This window comes from Balaenoptera ricei, chromosome X, assembly GCF_028023285.1.
Source record: "Balaenoptera ricei isolate mBalRic1 chromosome X, mBalRic1.hap2, whole genome shotgun sequence".
NCBI lineage: Eukaryota > Metazoa > Chordata > Mammalia > Artiodactyla > Balaenopteridae > Balaenoptera > Balaenoptera ricei.
The window spans coordinates 21,585,850-21,604,594 of NC_082660.1; the positions used below are offsets into that span (position 1 = coordinate 21,585,850).

Sequence of the window (18,745 nt, forward strand, 5' to 3'; positions counted from 1 at the left end):
AGATTATACTAACAAAACATATTTCCCCTTGTACAACTATGCTATATTCTTAAAAAATATCTACCTATGGATTTTCATAAAAGAAACATACGCTGTGCTTTTTTTTTCACTTCAGAATAAAGTTTTCTAAAGGGAAATCAGTTGCAGTGACTCCTTATCAGGTGCAAAGACTGGACTGGGGAGGGCAGCCAGGACTAAGGGATGACTGGAGACCATCCCATTCCCAAACCTCAGCCCACTCAGGTCTCCACTCAGAGATCCTCGGTGTGATGTATGTTCCAGTGTTCTGAGTGGCATTTCCATGCACTTTGTGTCCTTTAAGAGATGAAGTATGGCTTCTCATGTGCTTTGCTGACTTGGACAGCCAAAGAGAGCTAAGCCAAGAGCCCAGTGCTGTCTCCTTTTGGAAAGCAAGGCTGATGGCTCCTGGGAGAAAGGTCACCCGGCTTGGACCCTAGTAAAGGCTTACTTGTTAAGCAGTGGAGATGACGCTGCCCTGTATCTTGCTTTGCCTTCTCTTCTCTTTCCCTCACCCTCTCCTCATTTCTCCTCTGTCTCCTATACTCAGGTTCTAAGTAGAAACACTGGGTTAATGGCCGTGTCGGTTAATTAATTACTGCCTTGGTACCTCAGGCTCTGCGACCTGTCAGAAGTTGCAGCACCCAGGCTGCTCTGGGAAACTAAGGATTAGGTGGTTTTTCCTCGCTGTTACCGTATAGGGTTATAGAGACGGTTCTCTAATGTATGCTTCCTGAGCCCACGCTCCCACTTTGCTTTCCGAAGAGAAGGCACGTTTTCCTTGATTTCTGGGACCTGGGGTTATTATGGTAAATATAAATAGAGGGTTATCTTGAACTTGCTCGTCAAGAAACTCCAGGAGACAGAAACAGGTTCTCACTGGTCTGCTTCTTGTCCCTGCATCTAGATTGTAATCACTGTGAGGGCAGGAACCATTTCTGTAGAAAGTCCATAGAAAGTCAGGAATTTTAGTACAGTTCCCGAAAAGAGCTAACACAGTGGTTGATATTTGTTTATTCAGATCAGTAACTCCAGGTTAGTTAAGAGGCTTTTCTGAGAGGCACCTAAGGATTCCAGGAGGCATCTGAGGATTCCAGGATTTTATAGAAAGTTGAAACTGCAACTTTATGAATTCCAGTGGATCTCTCTGTTGGAAGATTGGAACATGGCATGGTCACTTTTCTCTGAGAAAGGTTTCTACTCCCTGGTTTGCGTCGGTTGTCAGCGCATGGGTAGGATGGGTGCAGAGATGCTGCCCACTTCTTTGTAAAGGGGGAGCCTCCCCATATGTCTCCACAGGCTCCCTGGCATGAGTGTTAAGCTCGGGTGATAAAAGTGAAACAGGCCGGGTTCACACTAGAGAGTGGCAGGGCCTGGTAAACCCAGGTGGCCACGTCCCGTCCAAAGGGGGCAGCAGCTACTCAGCAATTCTGGGAGGGACAGAGCCCAGGGTGGCCATATGATCCGGTTTTCAAGAGAAGCCAGGAATCCAGATATGCCATGAAGTGTCTTGATTTCTAAACCTTGGCAACTGATTTTTAAAAATAAAATTCTAAATGCTGTGGGCCAGACTAAACCTCTAGGCTAAATTTAGAGTACTAAATTTCCTTTAGTGCCCTAAAGGAACCCATCTGAAAGGGGCATGTTTCCTGTTGAATTTAGGGTCTGCCTACAACAGGGAGCACATCTATCTTGGTCACAACTTGCTCTCAACTCTCCTTCATGTAAAGGGGGATAGGGGAGGCCGGAAGTTGAAAATCGTACAAGAGCTTGCTCAGTTAAGGTTTTAATTTGTCTAGGAAACAGATGGAGACTGTTGCCCAGGACGTGGGGCTAATCAAAGTTGACAGACTGGAGTTTGGGAGAGGCTGGTGAAAGGGGATGAATTCACTGCCCCTCACAACCACTCCCTTCTCCAGCCCATACCTCCTCTCACCAACAACACACATACAGACACACCTCAACACGCCTTTTCGAACATGGCATTTAAATTAGTTTGGCAAGTAATGCAAAGATAAAGAAACTCCAAAAGCAGATTTCCCTATCTTGTGTCAGGGATTTGTGAAAAATACACTAAACCCCAGACCCTCAATTCAGTTCTCCCATCTCTCATCCCAAACTTTAACCCGCCTTGCCTTTCCTTTCTCCTTCTCTCTCTCTCTCTCTCTCTCTCTCTCTCTCTCTCTCTCTCTCTCTCTCACTGCTCACCTAAATATTTCTTAATTGAACGGTTTGCTGTGGAGCTTCCTTATAGCAGTTTAATAGATTAACTCATCTGAGCCAGCCTCAAATTTCAGATTAAAATTCCTTCATCCCGAAGGCAGCATTATCAGGTTGTTGGAGGCTGTTTTCAAACCTTGGTTTTGAATAGCAGCGGCTCTGCATTAATTTAACCACTAAGCTAATAAGTAGGTTTCGTTTTGTTATGCTAAGCTTTATTGCTTTTCTTTTGATCAGAATGGTGTTGTTGAGCAAAGCAGCAGACAAGGCATTCTTTGATGAGGGAATTAGCGCTCCATTCTTCCTCTATTATTCATAGCACAGTGGAATATGTAAGTACCTGAGGGTGTCAAAGGAGCGCAGGTTCTATTGCAAAGTGCTCGCCTTGTTTCTCTCAATAGCTGACTATGAGATGATAAACCGCTTAATACACTGTGCTAATTGGATGAGAGCAAAAAGAGATGGGAATTAAGGCGAGGCAAAAGGAGAAAGTGCAACCAGCCTTCAATTCACTCTTTCACCACTTTACCAGCACCAAAGGAGGCACAAGCTTTCTATAAGCAGACTAGAGGTTTTGTGCAGAGATAAAATGAACGTGTTAGTGGATTCAAGTAATACACTAATTATTGCACAGTATAAATACCACTACTGGTTTTATAACAGGGAGGTAAACTTCTTTTGAGAGGGTTATAGGATTGCTTGGCAGTGGTGTAGAACCTAATAAGGGCCCAGAGTAATAACCCCCTGGATTAACAAAATTGCTGCTTGTAGAAGTATGATTCAGGCTTTTACGAAGATTTCCGGAGAATGAATAAAAATTACTGAATGACATTTCTTAATGTACAACTGGTAATCACTCCCTTTTCTTTAAAGGAAAAAATGTATACTTCAAACTGGACTGTTAATAAAGTCCAGGGACAACACAACTTTTTCCTTTGAAAAATACTTCTCCCCCCTCCCCCCCCCCCGCCCCGGTCAGGTGACAGCTTTTCTTCTCCCCGCCCCCCAGCCAGGCTGCCACTGTCACTTAAATACATAAGCAATTGCTCCGTGGAACTCGGTGTTCCAAAATGCCATTTTAGGCCCCATTTAAGACCCCCTTCATTCCGACACACTTCTGTGTATACACATACATGCATGCTCACGTACACATTTTTTTCCTCTAAAAGCAAGTTGAACTAACACGTATAATTTCCTTTCCTCTAACATCAGCCCCTTTTGCATTCTAGTAAGATCTTTGCACTCAAGATGATATGAAAAAGAGAAGTACAAGTGCCTTGTCTCTTGGCATTACAGATCAAAACCAATAATAATAAGTGTTTGCCCCAATGCGGGGCGGGGGTAGTAGGAGAAAAAAAAGTGGGAACTGGCCGGGACCAATAGCGGTGACTTTAGCTGAAGACTGAGTTTCAAGTCCCAAAACCTTCCTTTTGGCGGTCACTCTCCTTACTTCACCCACTTTCTATCTTCCTCACACAAACCTAAGCTGTCCTCCCTAACTGTCCACAGTCCAACCCATGGGTAGCTGGTGACGGAAGAACACTTAGGGGCACCTTCTGAAAATACTTTGCCAACTGCTCCCTTCTTGCCTTGCCTTTTGGGGCCCATTCCGGATCTGGCTAGCCTGTCTGAAAATGTAGCAAATTAACTTAGCCTTTCCCCTCATCCTTCCCACAGAGGCCACACCGGGCTCCCTCACCCCTCACCCAAAATGCTGTAGGGGTGGCCCTGGGAAGGCGGGTGGTGGGGCATTTCGGCCTGGGTGTGATAGGGAACAGCCGTACCCCCATCACGGGGGCTCTCCCGGACTCCCCTGGGCTCTGCACGGCCTCCTCTAGGGTGGAAGAGGTTTGCTTAGGGTTGGGGGGGGGGGGTCAGCCGCTCCCAGCATTGTGACCGCGTTCCCAGATATTGGGGCCAAATTGGGTTGCCATTCATTAATAATGCTCACAATAAGATTAAATCATTCTGGAAAATCTCATAAAATCCCCCTAAGTACGCTCCAGTGGCTCTTTCCAATCCCCATCATTCAGCACTTGGGGAGGTTTGGAAGGAGAAGAAAATTGGTTTCTTTGCTTCTAATGCTGCTTTGAAAAGATACTCAGAGTTTGTCATGCGTGACATGTCACATGTTTAATGTGGACTTGCTGGAAGTCAGGGGGTCTTTAGCGTGTGATATTTATGGGGAATATTAAGTGCAGAATGAGGTCCCTCCAGCTGGGGAAAGTTGAAAGAATAGGAGGCCCAGGACCGGGCTTGTTTGCGGCATCAGAATGACATAGGATTAAGAGTTTGTAAAACAAGGCAAGGGGTTCTCATTGGCCAGTAATAAATGTAATCCTTGGAGGTAATTTCACGCAATTTGCTTCTGCTCCATGGAAGGGTCAAATGAGAAAAAATGACTTAAAAAAGACTTCATTAACAGGAAGAATGGTACTGTTTCTCGTATACCATCCAACTGGCAGCCTGGAGGGGGGAAAAAAAACCCTACCTAAACAAAAAGCCAAAATCGACGGAAAATTGATAGCGATCACCAAAAAAAAAAAAAAAAAGGCCCTTTCCCTCACGCCCCTCCTGCACTTCCCAGTTTCCACCCCACCCAAAACTCCCGAGTAGCCCTGCCCACCCCAGGAAAGCGGCCTTCACCCCAGGAGACCCTGTGCAGTCTGAAGGCTTGAGACACTCAGATCTCGGGGGATGTCCTAGAAAGTTCCCGCCGGGCCTGTAAACCCCGAGAAAGGAGCGTGCGGCGGAAGGGCTGAGCGGAGGTGGTTGGCGCCTACTCCCGTTGCCCCGGCCCGGGCCCCCGCTTGCGAGCGCCGCCCTCGCAAGCCCAGGGCCGGGGCCGGGTGGCTCACCGTCAAGGTCGACGGCCAAGGTCCGGGGAGCCCCCTCAGCCCTGAACCCCGCGAGCGTGCTCCCCAAGGTGTCCGGGGGACGGGGAGCTGCGGCTTTCCGGCCGGGCGGGTGAACCGAGGACGCCCGGGCCTGAGCGCGGCAGCTGCCGAGCGCGTCGCCCACCCCCGAGTCACCGCTGACCTCTGCCCGCCCCCGCACCTGCCCCTCGGCCGCGCACGCCTGCGCCCTGGACCGCGAGAGGACCCGGCCCCCCTTCTCTGGGGCGCGGCCCGGGAGCGCGCGCGGAGCCCGGCGGGCCCGGCCCGGAGACACGCCCGCGCCCCCCGCCGCGACCGACTGTCCCGCGGCCTGGCGGGGCGGCAGCACCGGCTCCGAGAGCCGCGCTCGTCACGCCGCAGCATTCCGCACCCACCCCCCCCCCCACGCCTGCCCCTCTCCCCAAAGGTCCAGCGCGCTAATTACTGCAAATTGAAACTAATTAAGCTTCTCTTCCCTTTCCCATCACCCTGGGAGCGTTGGCGAGACCCGGCCCCCGCGGGCGGGCTTACACCGAGCGGTCACCCGGCGGGGCGCAGGCAGGGCCCGGGGGAGGGAGAAGGTACCGTCGTCGCCGGCGAGGGGTGCGCCCAGGAGGGTGCAGACTGCAAATCTGTTTGGGTCTCCTCGCGAAACCTGAGTTTAGATTTTTTTTTAAGTATGTACATTTCCCAATGCCTGGATAAGTGATGTAATGACATTTGTCGAGTTAAGATCTGCCACTTGGATACCCCTCGCTGCCTTTCCATCACTGTTCCTGCGTTCTCTCCCTCTCCCTCCCTCTCTCTCTCTCTCTCTCTCTCTCTCTCACCCTCTCTCTCTCTCTCTCACACACACACACACACACACACACACACACACACACACCCTCCTACCCGCGCGGGTACCGTGGAGCCCGCCCCCTCGGAAGCCATCGCCTGGGCTCCTCGCTCTCGCCATTACCTGTCATCTCGGACTGCGCACTTCCTTGTACGTGGCACTTTCCACAAACAGTTTCCTTCGCCTTTCGAGCCAAGACTCCCGCTCGCTTCAAATTTCTGTCTTCACCGTCAACAATGCCTACGGTACACCCTCCCTCCCTCCCTCCCTCAAGCCCACCCCACCTCTGGGCCCCGGGCCCCCCAGCTCCCGCTGCGACACGACCCGGGAAAGCCGAGATGCGCGTGGAAAGCGCCGCGGCGGCAGCGATCTTAACCTTCGTAGGAAACCCTACGGATCCTTTGAGGATCAGATTCAAACCAGGGGCCTCTGCCAGGAAAACGCGAGTTCAGATAAACCCTGGAGGTGCTGGGGCGCAGGAGCCCACGCCCGGCCTCTGGGGGGCTCCCTACTACTGTCCCCTCAGAGCCTGTAGAGAGTATTCACACTTCCTTTTGTTAAACATATATTTTTTTTATTATTATTTTGAGCGTGACACTTCTCCACTAGATAGCAAGGAAAAGTGATAACAATTACACATTACACAAAAGTACTGTACCATTGCCTTTACCTTGAGGGTTTCGGAAGCCTCTACAGTTAATAAGTTAAATAAAGGGCTTGAGTACATAAATATTTGTCTAGGAACCCTACCGTATCTACAACACAGTAAGAATCTACAGGAGGACAAACTTTTACCATACCACGCTGAGTGCAATTGCGTTATAACATTTCAAATATACAAAGCTCTGTTTTTTTTTTTTTAATAACAATGGTATGTACAGAATCAATAATCACAGTTTGGTGACTTCAACAGTCCATATTCTAGCAGAGTATTTCCCTTTGGTTTGATATAAAAACCTTGGTTGGTGTATGATAAAGAAGAGAACAAGAACAAGACGCCCCTTTCCGTTAAGTGCACTGTTAGCTATCTTACAGATTCGCATTCGCTTCCCCGGCCCGAAGCCGGGGCCCACGCTGGGGAGATAAACTTAGAGCGCCAAAATGCTATTAGGAAAATTAAAGAAAAGCTAAGTGGGGTGTCAGGAGGAAGAGAGGTTGAGCTTTTAAATTTTTTAACTTCAATACCAGGTGTCTTAGGGAGAAAACCTCCCAGATATTTTCAGTAAAAGAACGGGAGAGAGTGGACGTTCGAGTTGGAGCGAGGTTGGCAGAAGCGGGCGCAGGGGCAGAGGCAGGGGCAGGGGCAGGGGCAGGGGCAAGGGCGGGTGGACAGCCAGCCGAGGAGGTGCCACGTCCGGTAGCGCCGAGGGCTGCCTTTGCCCGCGTCCAGGCTGCTGCGAAGGCGGCTGCGCTCTCTCAGTGCCGTCTCGGGAGTGTGCTGGTCCTCTGTTTCCATTTGGTCTTAAGTGGTGCTGAGTGAGGTGACCTTTCCGGATCGCGCCTGGGGCGCGAGGGTGGAGGGCAGCCTTTAGCACACCTCCTTGCCCGTGCTGGTGCCCGGCAGGATGTTGAGCTGCGTGAGCTGCGCGGCGTGCTCCTTGGCCTTGAGCCTCAGCGCGGCTATGCTAGAGGCGCGTCTGTCTGCGGCCGCCGTGGCCGGGTCAGCCAGCGCGCCCGACGCCACCGCGCCCTCCACGGCCGGCGTGGGCTGTCTCAGCAGCGCGGCCGCAGTCGACGCGCTGGTCAGGGGGGCCATGGTGGAAAAGAGCCTGCAGGGAGAGCAAACAGCGCGGTCACGGCCCCGGGAGCTGCGCGCAGCGCCTCGGGCAGCCTTTCCCGCCGCCTCTCCCCGGGGGAGCAGAGGGGCGCCGCCGCTGGGGCGGGGAGTCGCAGGCCCGGGTGGGCCGCGGGCTGGGGAGTAGCTGGACCCGCGGTCGGGAGGCTGGGGTGCTCTGAGAGGGTTTACTAGAGCAGGGAACCAACAGAGGGGGAAAAAGACCGAGGGGACAGAGCCGCGGCGGAGGCAAGCCCCGAGTCTCAAAACCCCATGGCCCAACTGCGCGGATTCTGTGCTTTCGCTTAAGAAGGGGGGTGTATTCTTAGACCAGGAGCTCCAAATTGCCTGTAATACTATTTGCCAGGAGAGAGAAGAAGAGAGACAAAGAGAAAGAAAAGAGAAAAGGAGAAGGGAAAAAAAGGGAGAAAGGAAGGAGAACGTGGGATCAAAACTGATCAAGACCTGTGCTCCACTTTGTACTCTTCTCTATATAGGGCGCCTTCTCGGCCCGGGGCTCCTTTTACCTTGAAAAAACCGGTCTTGTTTGCCGGCCTTCCCTCCGCTGAGGACGCCCTCCCGCGCCGGGCTGAGCTGCCAGTGCCCGGCCGACGACCGCGAGGTGGGGGTGGGGGCGCCCGCCTGTAGGTTTCCGCTCGCCAGGCGGCTCTAACCCGCCAGCGGCCCCGCGTCCCGGAGCGGCGACACCTCTCCCCCACCGCCTTCCCTGCGCCCCTGCAGCCTTTAGTCCCAGAGAGCCCCGACCCGCGACCCCCGCGCGCGGCGCACGGCGCACGGCGCACGGCGAAGCCCAAGCCTGGGACTCCAGTCCGCGCCACCGCCTCCGGGAGGCGCCGGGATTGCCCCGCACGGCGCCTCCACTCTCTTCGCACTGCACCGCTGACCTGCAGCTGAGGCCCGAGCCGCCCCTGACGCTCAATGCCACCACCCCTACCCCCGCCGCTCCCCCCCCAGGGCTTTGGCTCCGGGCCCCCGCAAGGCCAACTCAGGGTTTCCACGATTAGAAATGAGCCCACCTGGGCTCGAGGAGCGCCTCCTGCTTCTCCCAAGCCCACCCTCCACCTCTCGTACCACCCGCACCGCACTCCTCTTCCAGCCTCTCCAAATCTGGCAGCCGGTACTCCAGCCGTGGTTCGCCAGCTTTTACAAGTCATTTGTTGTGAGAAGGGTAAAGGAGAGGGTGGAGAGCGAGGGACAGAGGACTTTAACAATTTTTTCCAGAAAGAAATAAAGTGTGGCCTGGAGGGGGCGTAACATGCCCTGGTTCCACTAGGTAAACTGAGTCACTAACTACACTTAAGTGCACTTTCTGTTTACTTTATTGGTTTGTTACAAGAAACTAATTTTACTGAGTCTTTTTTGAAAATTTTCTCCAAGATAATTTTTTTAAGTGGCTGTGCAGTTGGATGAATCTATTATTTCTTTGTTCTCCCAAAGAGAGATCATTGAAGCTGCATTCAGTTTTATTTTCACTGCACTTTCCAACTTAATACACCTCTCCTTTGTTTCGTTGTCTGTGTGATTATACAGACTTTTAATTTCATCATTCGATGTTCATTTAAAGAAAGGGAGTTATAATATATGATGAACTGTTTTTTTTTTTTTTCGTTGTCTTGTGCCGCTTTGGGGGGTTCGGGGATTGTATATATGGGGGTCGGGGGTATGGTTGGCAGAGGGTCACTTGAATGACAAGGAAGATAGAGTCTGGGGAAGAAGAAAGAATCCTTTGCCCGTGGCTCCAGGGCTCCTGTGGGGGCCAGGGCTGTGTTCCTCTGGTTGCCAGGCTTTGGGGCATGAGGAAGGATTTTTGCAAAACTTGAAAAGTCATTCTGGCTCTGTGGCCTACACCTGTACCCGTTTACACACATACCACCTTATGGCCTGGGCTGTTGCTGCCTTCAAATTGTACTGGTGCAGCTTTCACTGAACACTCCCAATTTCCACGGTTGCTATTATCGCCACTGCCTTTCCCTTTGCCGCTCAGTCCCAAGTCATTCCCTTCAAGATCCACATTGTTTAAGGCAAAATTAGAGATTATTTTCTTTGGCTAAGTCTCTGAGGTTAAGCCAAAGAGAAAAGATGTGTGTAGTCCCTACCTGTCTCCAGCCTCCTCCCTGGACCCAGGCCTCTGTGCGTGTATGAGAGAGACAGACTCCCCGAAGCCGCGTATTACCTGCCGAACGCAGGGCTGATAAAGGCCGGGTGCCGGAACACGGCGGCTCCGAGGAAAGTGCTCAGGCCCAGCGGCGCCCCGCTGGGCGGCAGGCTGGCCGAGCCCGGAGGCGGAGGTAGGCTCGGGAAGGCAGCGGCAGCGGCGGCGGCAGCGGCCGTCCAGGCTGAGTCGAGCGCGGGGTGGTGCGGGGGGAAGGGGCTGGCGTCCAGGTAGGGGCTGAGAGGGTGGGTAGCGGAGAGCGGCCCGGGGAAGGGCAGACCCGGAGGATGGGTCTGTGCGCCCGCCTTCTCCCGCTTGCGCCACTTCGCCCGACGGTTCTGGAACCAGACCTGCAAAGCGGAAAGAGGCCGGGGTCGGCGCGGCTCCGGCCCACCCCCCCACCCCGCCCCCGCCTCTTCCCCGCGCGCCGCGGGCCCTGCCTCTTTTCCCCTGCGGCCCGCGCCCACCTCACCCGTCTCTGGCCTCAGGTTGTTCAAGGACACGTCTGGGGCCAAAGGGGCAGTGAAAGAGGGCCCAACTTAAAGCCAGCAGGAAACACTGGGCAAGTGAACCCTTTCCAGTGGATATTTCAACCAGCCTAGTTCCTTTACAATTTTTAAGGAAAGTAGTTTCGTGTGTTCAGAAGTGAGGAAACCAAGGTTTAAATGTCTGCGCTGCCTTTTGCTTGCTGTGTGTCTTTAAACAGGTCACTTAAACCTCTCTGAACCTCAGTTTTCTAATCTGTAAAATGGGGGTAATAAAAGTTTACTCATAAGGCTGCGATGAGGAATGAGCAAAATAAGGCATGCAGAAGTTGGCATTCAGTGGTGACTCTTGGGACCAGGCAGCCACCAAGAGAAGAATGCTTATCAGCTTTCTGCCTCAAATCAGCTATTTTCGCCTATTTCAGGTTTACCCAAGAGGTGGCAAAATTCTTGCTCCGCGTTGAAAAGGGAATCGGGGAGGCGGTTCATTTGATCTTTCCAGAAATATTTATTGAACGCCTATGAACACTACACTGGGTTCTTGGGCTTGGGGAGAACTGGGAGCGAGGGAAGAAATACCCATGGTAATAAGCAAACAGGCATACAGTTTAGGGGCCCAGTTCTCCCTGAAATGAAGTGTGGGGTACACAGCCTGCTATCTTCAGGGGCTCTGTGCAGGGCCGGGTTCTGCCGAGTAAGGCACTGACTGCGGGGACCAGGTATTCAGCAATACCTGGACACAGAAACCAGAGTGTAGGATACCTGTAGACTGGGCACATCTTCAGAGCTAGCTAACAGGTCCTTTATTTCTTCTGGGGATGTGGTTTAAATAGGTTATTTAAATAAGATAGTTCTAGGCTTGGGGGAGGTTTTCAGCACAAGGTATCTTGCTAATTGTTAATAGAAAGCAGTTTTAGTAGAGACCTTTACCTGAAATATGGCAGCTACCATAGTCTAAAAATAACTCCTAGGAGCATGAAATTATTTTTATGTGACCTGCTCATCACACCCACAGCTGAGAAGATATGTTCCTTCTCCCCTGAAGGCATTAATATTTTTAGGGCTGGGTTTCTGCCTGCACACAAGTCTAAAAATTAAGAATGAACTCCAGGGCTATACAGAGTTATATTAAAATATAATGTAAATGATCCCAGAGGAATATGTTTAAAAAATTTTTAAGACATCTATGCCTTTCAAATATACACAATGGGGGTTGTCGTTACTAGCACTAGTATCTAGGCTTGGTTTGACTTCTAGACAGCCACCTAGAGCAAGAAAAATCGAGAATCCAAGTCGGTTGATTACTTAAAATTCTGCCAAAAGGGGGCCCATCCATAACATTTCACAGCCCTCAAATAATCTATTTGAGAATCACAGAAACACTCCAGTGTGGAAATTCAGAGACTTGAAAAAGAAAGACTAGATGGGACCAGGCTGGGTGGGCAGCTTTTGTGTATCCAAATCTGTCTAGACAATATCCACCCCTCCTCGATGGCAGTGAAAGGAGTAAGGGGGGGGGGGGAAACAGTGGAGGCAGAATGCCCTCAAAGAACGTGGAAACCTTCTACAGACGGATCAGCTCTCCCGGCTCAACTGCAATTATCAAGATGTCCCCCTGCAATTCCTCATTATTGAATTAATACCTCTGAGGCCCCCCAAAGGTAAACGAAAGGACTCTAATAATTCATATTCACTTAATTACATCTTCTCCAGTGAATAGGGAGAGAGGAGAAGGGGAGGGGGGGCGCTCTCTTTCTTTTTAAAAGTTATTTAACTTTCCCACGACTCGTTCCCCTGAGCTGAAAATGCAGAGTTGCTGTCACATCTCTGTTTGACAATGGAGAAATGTGTCAACAGAAAGGAGGGGACAGGCCTCATCATTAGCCCTCTAATGCAAGAAGCTGTTGTGTATTAAATGAGCCATATGGAATTTATTGTGCTTTATCAGCACCTGATTTTGACTGTAAAGTGATTCACTCAGCTCCTAACCCAGGGACATCTGTTTTCTGTTGGCCGTCGGGGCTGCCCAGTGTTGATCGTCTCTTTGGTTATGAGGCCTGGGTTCGGAAATGCACTCTGGTATGGGGCTGCAAACACCTTTAATAGCATTGCACTCACTCCCTATTAGATCAATGTGGGCTCATTGCTATAAAAAATGGGAAATCAAATAGCATTAGCCAGCTCCTTGTGCGGGCAGAGGGGAAATCAAACAGCATTTTGCCTTCAAATGGCCCTGTTTGTTCTAGCACTAAGTGGGCTTTTATGAAGCCCGATTGGAGACTTAATCGCAGCCAAATACCTGCTTGGAGCTGAGCGGATTTGTCTAACAACCAAATCCATGCTCCATCCCATTATTTCAATCAGGAGAAGTCAGTCCGCAGATTGTTTCCTACAGGGGCTGTGGACCAGGGGGCTTCTGAACTACAGTCTCAGGGACCCTGAAACCCCTCTTCTGATCCTGGACTCCTTCCACAAGACTCCCAAACCCCAAAATCTTCCCCTTCAACCTCCCAGGTCTTCATATTTTAATATAGTTTTGTGTGTGAGTGTTTGGGTTTATCTTTCTGATTCTGCTTCTCTTCATTTTATGACGGGGGTCTCTCAACAACCCTCCAATCCATCAACCCATCTCTCTTCCACTCTCCCCCCAGCCAACTGCCCCTCCCTACCTCCCTCTCTGCAGTGCAGCTCACCTGGACCCGGGCCTCAGTCAAGTCCAGCCTCATGGCCAGTTCCTCCCTATAAGAAAGCAACACACAGGCAGGAGGTCACTGCAGGCTCCAGCAACCCCCGTCAGCCCCCTTTCCCTCGCTGGCAGCCTCCTCCATTAGGGTCTCACCCCACACAGCTGGGCATCACCATCCCTTCAACATTGGAGTGCCTTCTATTTGACTGAAAACGTAAAAACACAACACACTCCCAGATATAGGATGTTATCTATTATATTGTATCATATTATATTCAAGAGTGACAGGGGTGACTTCTTGAGTCTCTAAGTCTCGGATTCTCTCTCACTTCTAAGCCAGAGTTAGACAAGACACACACACACACACACACAGTGATTATAGCCTTTTGTCCTAATAGTAAATGGGAGAACTCAGCACCCAACTAAAAACATTTCTTTCGCCCTCTTCGTTTCTTTCTGCCTTCTTTAAAAAATGTTCTCTCCCCTCTCCTCTCTCTCTCTCTCTCTCTCCAGCTCTCTGCCTTTCCTTCCATCTCTCTCTCTCCGCCGCCATCCTCCCTCCCTCACCCCTTTAGGTCATACTCCCCATTACCCTCTGGAGATATGTTAAGCTTGTTAAGAGTTCAGTGGGGTAATTTTTCGATTAAACAAAATTCTGCGCACCTCCTGACTCCAGTGCCCACTACAAACCCTGCCCATCTCAGGGGAAGTCAATTTAACTGAAACCCTACCCCGTCATTGCAGTTATTACTGCGACAATTAAGGCAAATAGGAAACCATTAAGATGCTGTAAAATGGCTTACGACCTGTTTACCGAAAATATGAGCGCGCAGAGAATAATTGGCCCTCCGCTCGCTAATATGAAAGAGCGGGGGCCGCCCCAGCCTCGGACCTGGGTCTGCACTGCTGGCAGTGCCCCTGGCCCACACCTCAAACTTCAGGACTGGGAGAAAACCGGTTCACTGGAGAGCCTCCCTCTGCCTTCTGCTACAGTGAGCACCAGCAAATCTAAAAGCCCAAAACCACACTCCCGGCTGGATCCGGGCGGGAGCCAAGGGGCTCTAACTAACCCCCTGGGTCGGAAAGAGGTGAGCATGGGGTGGCGAAAAGGAGCTGCCCCTCTTCATGTACTTTGGTTCCCCTGGAGAAGCTAAAAAAGGGCAGACCTGGGTGCCAAGCGACACCACATCATCTTCTTCTTTTGAATTACACGTGTGATAAATGCAGAAAAGCAGGTCGGCCGGTTAGCTATTTGATAGACACAATTGTTTTAAAATTTATTTTCTTTTCTAAAGGTAACGAAGGGACTGGATGACACAGGGGAGGACCAAGTTTAGCTCAGGGGATGATCAAGTTCAGTGCCTTTGCCCCGCTTCAAATCTACTCTTTTCCGTTTCTGGTTAGGAGACAGTTTGGCAATTAATGGCTAGACCAACTACACTTGAGAGTTGGCTCGGGCCTCCTGAACGCTGAGCGATTTCTCCTCCGGTTCAAAGGGCCGGACAGCTTTCCGCTGCTACTAAAATGCACGTTGAAAAGCCGCACACGCCTCATACGAAGGTGCTGCTCGAGCTTGACAAGCCCAACGCTGGGCAAACACCCATCTCTTTCTCCCTCCCTCCGAGCTGGGGAAAGTTTGCCCTAACCCTGGTTCCTCGCCGAGCCAGACCTAAGCCTTGGGGTGGGAGAGGAAGGCCCCCAGCCAGGCCGGCGCCCCAGGTAGGATGAATAAGCTGGCCCTCAGAGGCCCAGTCATCTCACAGGTACATCTTTCCCCCCAAAAAAACCCGGGCGAGTGGGAAGTGGAGCGTAACCAGGAGGAAAACCCGGGTTGGACAGCCGTCCAAAGAGAAAAATTCCCCCAGCTGTTCCGTCTACTGCCTGCCAGGCTTCCAGCAATCAATGCCCGCCCCTGTGAACCCTCGTACATTAAACCAACACTGGGTTTAATGTGTGTGGAGGGAGAGAGGGCAGCGATGAGAAGGGAAGATTCTGGCCGGTGCCTCCACAGTTGTACAGATACCAAACACTGCCCCGTTTTGACTTCCTTCGGTTATTTCAGGAGTCCTTAAATGACAGAACTCGGATCTTTTTAACGGCCTTCTCCGCAGGCACGGGCAGCTTCACTGCGAACTGCGTTAACTGATACCCAGCAGGCGCCCGGGGCATCAGGCAGGGATGGCGAGCGCACCACACAGCGGCCAAAAATAGCCCCTGTTTAGCTCTGGCGGCGAGGGCCGGCAGCACTTCCTGCGTCTCGCCTGGGACCAGGCCCGGACTCCGGACCGTAGCGCCCGGGGCCCTGAGTGTGCGCAAGGGTGCGCACGTCTCCAAGGTGGCGTGTTCGGGCGGCCTTTGGAAAGGCCGTTTCTTTTTCTCTCTCTAACGAAAACTCGTAATTTGAAAAAATTAAACTGGAGAGACCTTGGGAAGGAATAAAAACAAAAAACATCCCAGTCTAAACTTAAGGCCCGGAGTAGGGGGGAGGGGGGGGAGTAGTTTTTGGTCAACGGGGTGGGTGCATTGGGAGGGCGCGCCTGGGTAGAGTCCAGGAGCGGAGTCCCTGCCCCAGCCCGGGGCCCCTGCCCGCCCACCTTCCCTTTCCCGGACCCACTCGCTCCCTCCAGCCGCTGCCGCTGCGACCACCCCTCGCGCGTACCTGGTGAAGACGTCTGGGTAGTGCGTCTTCTGGAAGGCCCGCTCCAGTTCCTCCAGCTGGTAACTGGTGAACGTGGTGCGGTAGCGCCGCTGTTTGCGCTTCAGCAGCCCCTCCTCTGAGTCGCTGCCCGCAGACAGGCACACGCTATCCTCGCCGTCCTTGCCCTCAGCGTCCTCTGGGTGCAGCAGCAGCTCCTCCTTGGGCGACAGCTCCCCGCCCTCAGCGGCCACGGCGGCGGCGGCGGCAGCGGCGGTGGCCACCGCTCCGGTGGCGGCCACGGCGCAGCGCCGCGGTTCCTTGATCAGCGCGCGGGCGTCGTCCTCCAGCAGCTCCTCCTCGTCGTCTTCCAGCAGCTCCTCTTCCTCGTCCTCGTCCTCTTCATCCTCCAGCAGCTCCTCCTCCTCGTCCTCGGCGCCCGTGCCGCTACTCGCCGCCGGGGCGCCACCGGGGCCACCGGCCGCGCCGAGGCGCTCGTCCGGGTGCGCGGCGCCCCCCGGGCCGCCCAGCTCGTCCAGCGCGGGCGGTGGCGGCACGAAGGGCGCCCCGTTTTCGCGGTACGACTTGCTGCGGCTGATGCTCACCTGCGGCGCCTGGCTGATCTTGAGCGTGTCCCAGGCTGCGGCGGCCGCGGCGGCTGCGGCGGCCCCCGCGCCGTCCGGCCGCTCCCCGGGCCGCGCGGTCGGCGGCGGCGGCGGAAGGGCCTCCCCCCGCGGACCGGCCGTGGCCGCCGCCGCCGCCGCCGCCGCCGCTGCCGCCGCCGCCGCCGCGGCGCCCTGGAGGAGGCGGCCCCCGCCCGGGCCGTACAGGCGCCGCAGCTTGGGCGGCAGGTGCAGCTCGGCCTCGAACGGGGCGCTGCTGCCCTTGGGGGAGCCTGCGGGCAAGGGAGAGCGGTCAGCGCGCCGGCCGGCCGGGCGCCCCCGCCAGAGTCGCCGCCCGGGCCGGCCCGCCGCCGCTCCCTCCGCGCCTAGGCCCCGGCGCGAGCGGCCCCCCCGCGCCATCAGACTCCGAGCCCTTCTCCTCCTTCCCCAGTTTTCTTGCTGTTTCTTTTTCTTTACATTTTTCTCTCTCTTTCCCTTTCTCTTGTTTCCTTCTTTTTTCCTTCTCTCCTCCTCCGTCCCTCCTTTCCTTTCCCTCTCCCATTCTTCCTTTTATTTTCTTCCTTCCTTCACGTCTTTCTCTCTCTCCTCGCCCTTCCTTTCATTTTAAATTCTCCTTTTCTTTCTCTCTCATCCCTTCTCCTCATCATTCTTTCCCCTCTCCCTCTCCTTCCTTTCTCTTTTTGTGCGCCCCCCTTCTTCCTTCCCTCCTTTATTCCTTTCTTTTTCTTTCCCCTTGCCCTCTCTCTCACTTTTTTCCTTCCCATTTCGGGGCAGGGGGCAATCTGAAAACATTCAGCAACTTAAAAAAAAAAAAAGCACCACCACCCTGAAAACTTCGCGCACGACCTCTGCCCTCGGCTCTGCCACGCGGCCGGGGCTGGCGAGAGGGGCCGCTGCCCGGCGGGCGACCCCTGCGGGGGAAGGGGGAGCGGCCCGTGGCCCTGAGTGCGGCCTTGCCCCGACAGACCCCAGCGGGAGGGGCTGGCGGCTCCGAGCACAGAAAAATCGTCCTGGAGAAAATGGGTTCAGAAAGGCCAGGGTGGGGGACGAAGGGGGTGCAATAGGCACAGGCCGCTCCTTCCCCTCGAGGAAGCGCCTGGCACAGGTGCCACTGCAGGCTAAAAAAAGAAAAGGAAAAAGTCAGTTTTATTTTAAACGCCCCCTTCTCCGCTGTCCGCTCCCGTCTTCCAAGTGGCGCTGCGGCTGGACCGCTGGTTTACGGATTTTAAAAGAAATCAACAATTCTTTCCCTGCGACACCTCTGCAAGCCAGCTCAAAGCGAAACTTGAGTGTAACAGGTTCGGGGCAAAACGACAGTTGTTCTGAAATTTTTAATTTTAGAAAAAAATAAGAGCTTTTAAACATCTCAACTGTTTAAAAAAAATAGCATAGCAGAGAAAAAAACAACACCCAGAAGCTGTACATTTCATACACTTCAAATACAATAAGGAGCATTTGGGGAATCCCAGGGAGATGTTTTCTGCAAAGCTTGGGTTTAAAAGGTCACAAGTAATCTACAATTTTAAAAAGAAGAAAAAAGCACACCACCACATATAAAGAAATCTTCCAAAGAGGAAAGGCCAAGGCTCACTCGGCCTGGAGTCCCCATTCACAGCTTTTGGGGTTCTTGTCTTCACTAAGTTGCTGTTACAAGAGTCCACCCGGCACCTGCTGTTTCTGGCCTGTTGCCCCTCTTCAGAGCACCCCCAAGGCCACCAAAGGGGGCATTTGAACGACCTAAGGACGGATACCGAGAACCTAAGGGCCCCTGAAGCGAAGCTCGGTCTCTGCTTTCTCTGGAAGCAGAGGGGGAGGGAGAGACATCCCCTGGCGAGATGTTTACCGCTCTTTGAGGCACCAGGCCTCAGAGTTGTTCCCTCTCTTTCCTCCGTCTCCAGTTGGACAACCGCAGGCCCCTGGCCCCGGAACATCACACATCCAAACCAGTGCCCAGCACCCTTTTCAGGTGCCCGGCAAGCACAGCCTTACCTTGAACGGCCTTTTCCTGGTCGGTGCGGCTGGCCAGCGGGGCAGGCAAGCTCTGCGCGGCTCCCAGCAGCCGCATTTTGCACGGGCTCCTCCGGCCCAGGATGCTGTCGATGCAGTAAGAGGAGAGCAAAGTTGGAGATTTACTTTTGCACTCGGGCCTCTCGGAGCAGCCCTCCTCCTGGTACTGATTGCTCATGGCTGGGGTTTTTTCCCAGGGCGCAGAGAAGCGGGCCGCTGGCTGCCTATCGGGGCGGGTGGGATGGATGGGTGTGTGTTGGGGGGGTGGGGTTAGATGGCTGGTTATAATGGATACTGTTGCGATCTCTGTGCCTCTCTGCCTCGCTCGGTCGCTGGCTGCTGGCTCCCGCCCTGCCCGTGGCCGGAGCTCGCCCTCTCCGCGCTCAGGACAAGCTGTAACAAGTGTAGTG

General features: G+C 53.3%; 1 protein-coding gene across 1 annotated transcript; it reads right to left on the minus strand.

The window, feature by feature from the left end:
• Positions 1–6,504: 6,504 nt before the first annotated feature.
• On the minus strand, positions 6,505–18,727 carry ARX (aristaless related homeobox). Its single transcript, XM_059910321.1, has 5 exons — positions 18,318–18,727; positions 15,730–16,600; positions 13,078–13,123; positions 9,921–10,249; positions 6,505–7,721 (listed from the first exon to the last, which is right to left on the minus strand). Exons 1-5 carry the CDS (start codon positions 18,511–18,513, stop codon positions 7,481–7,483), a joined length of 1,683 nt encoding a protein of 560 aa, XP_059766304.1. The 5' UTR covers positions 18,514–18,727; the 3' UTR covers positions 6,505–7,480.
• Between the last annotated feature and the right edge of the window lie 18 nt (positions 18,728–18,745).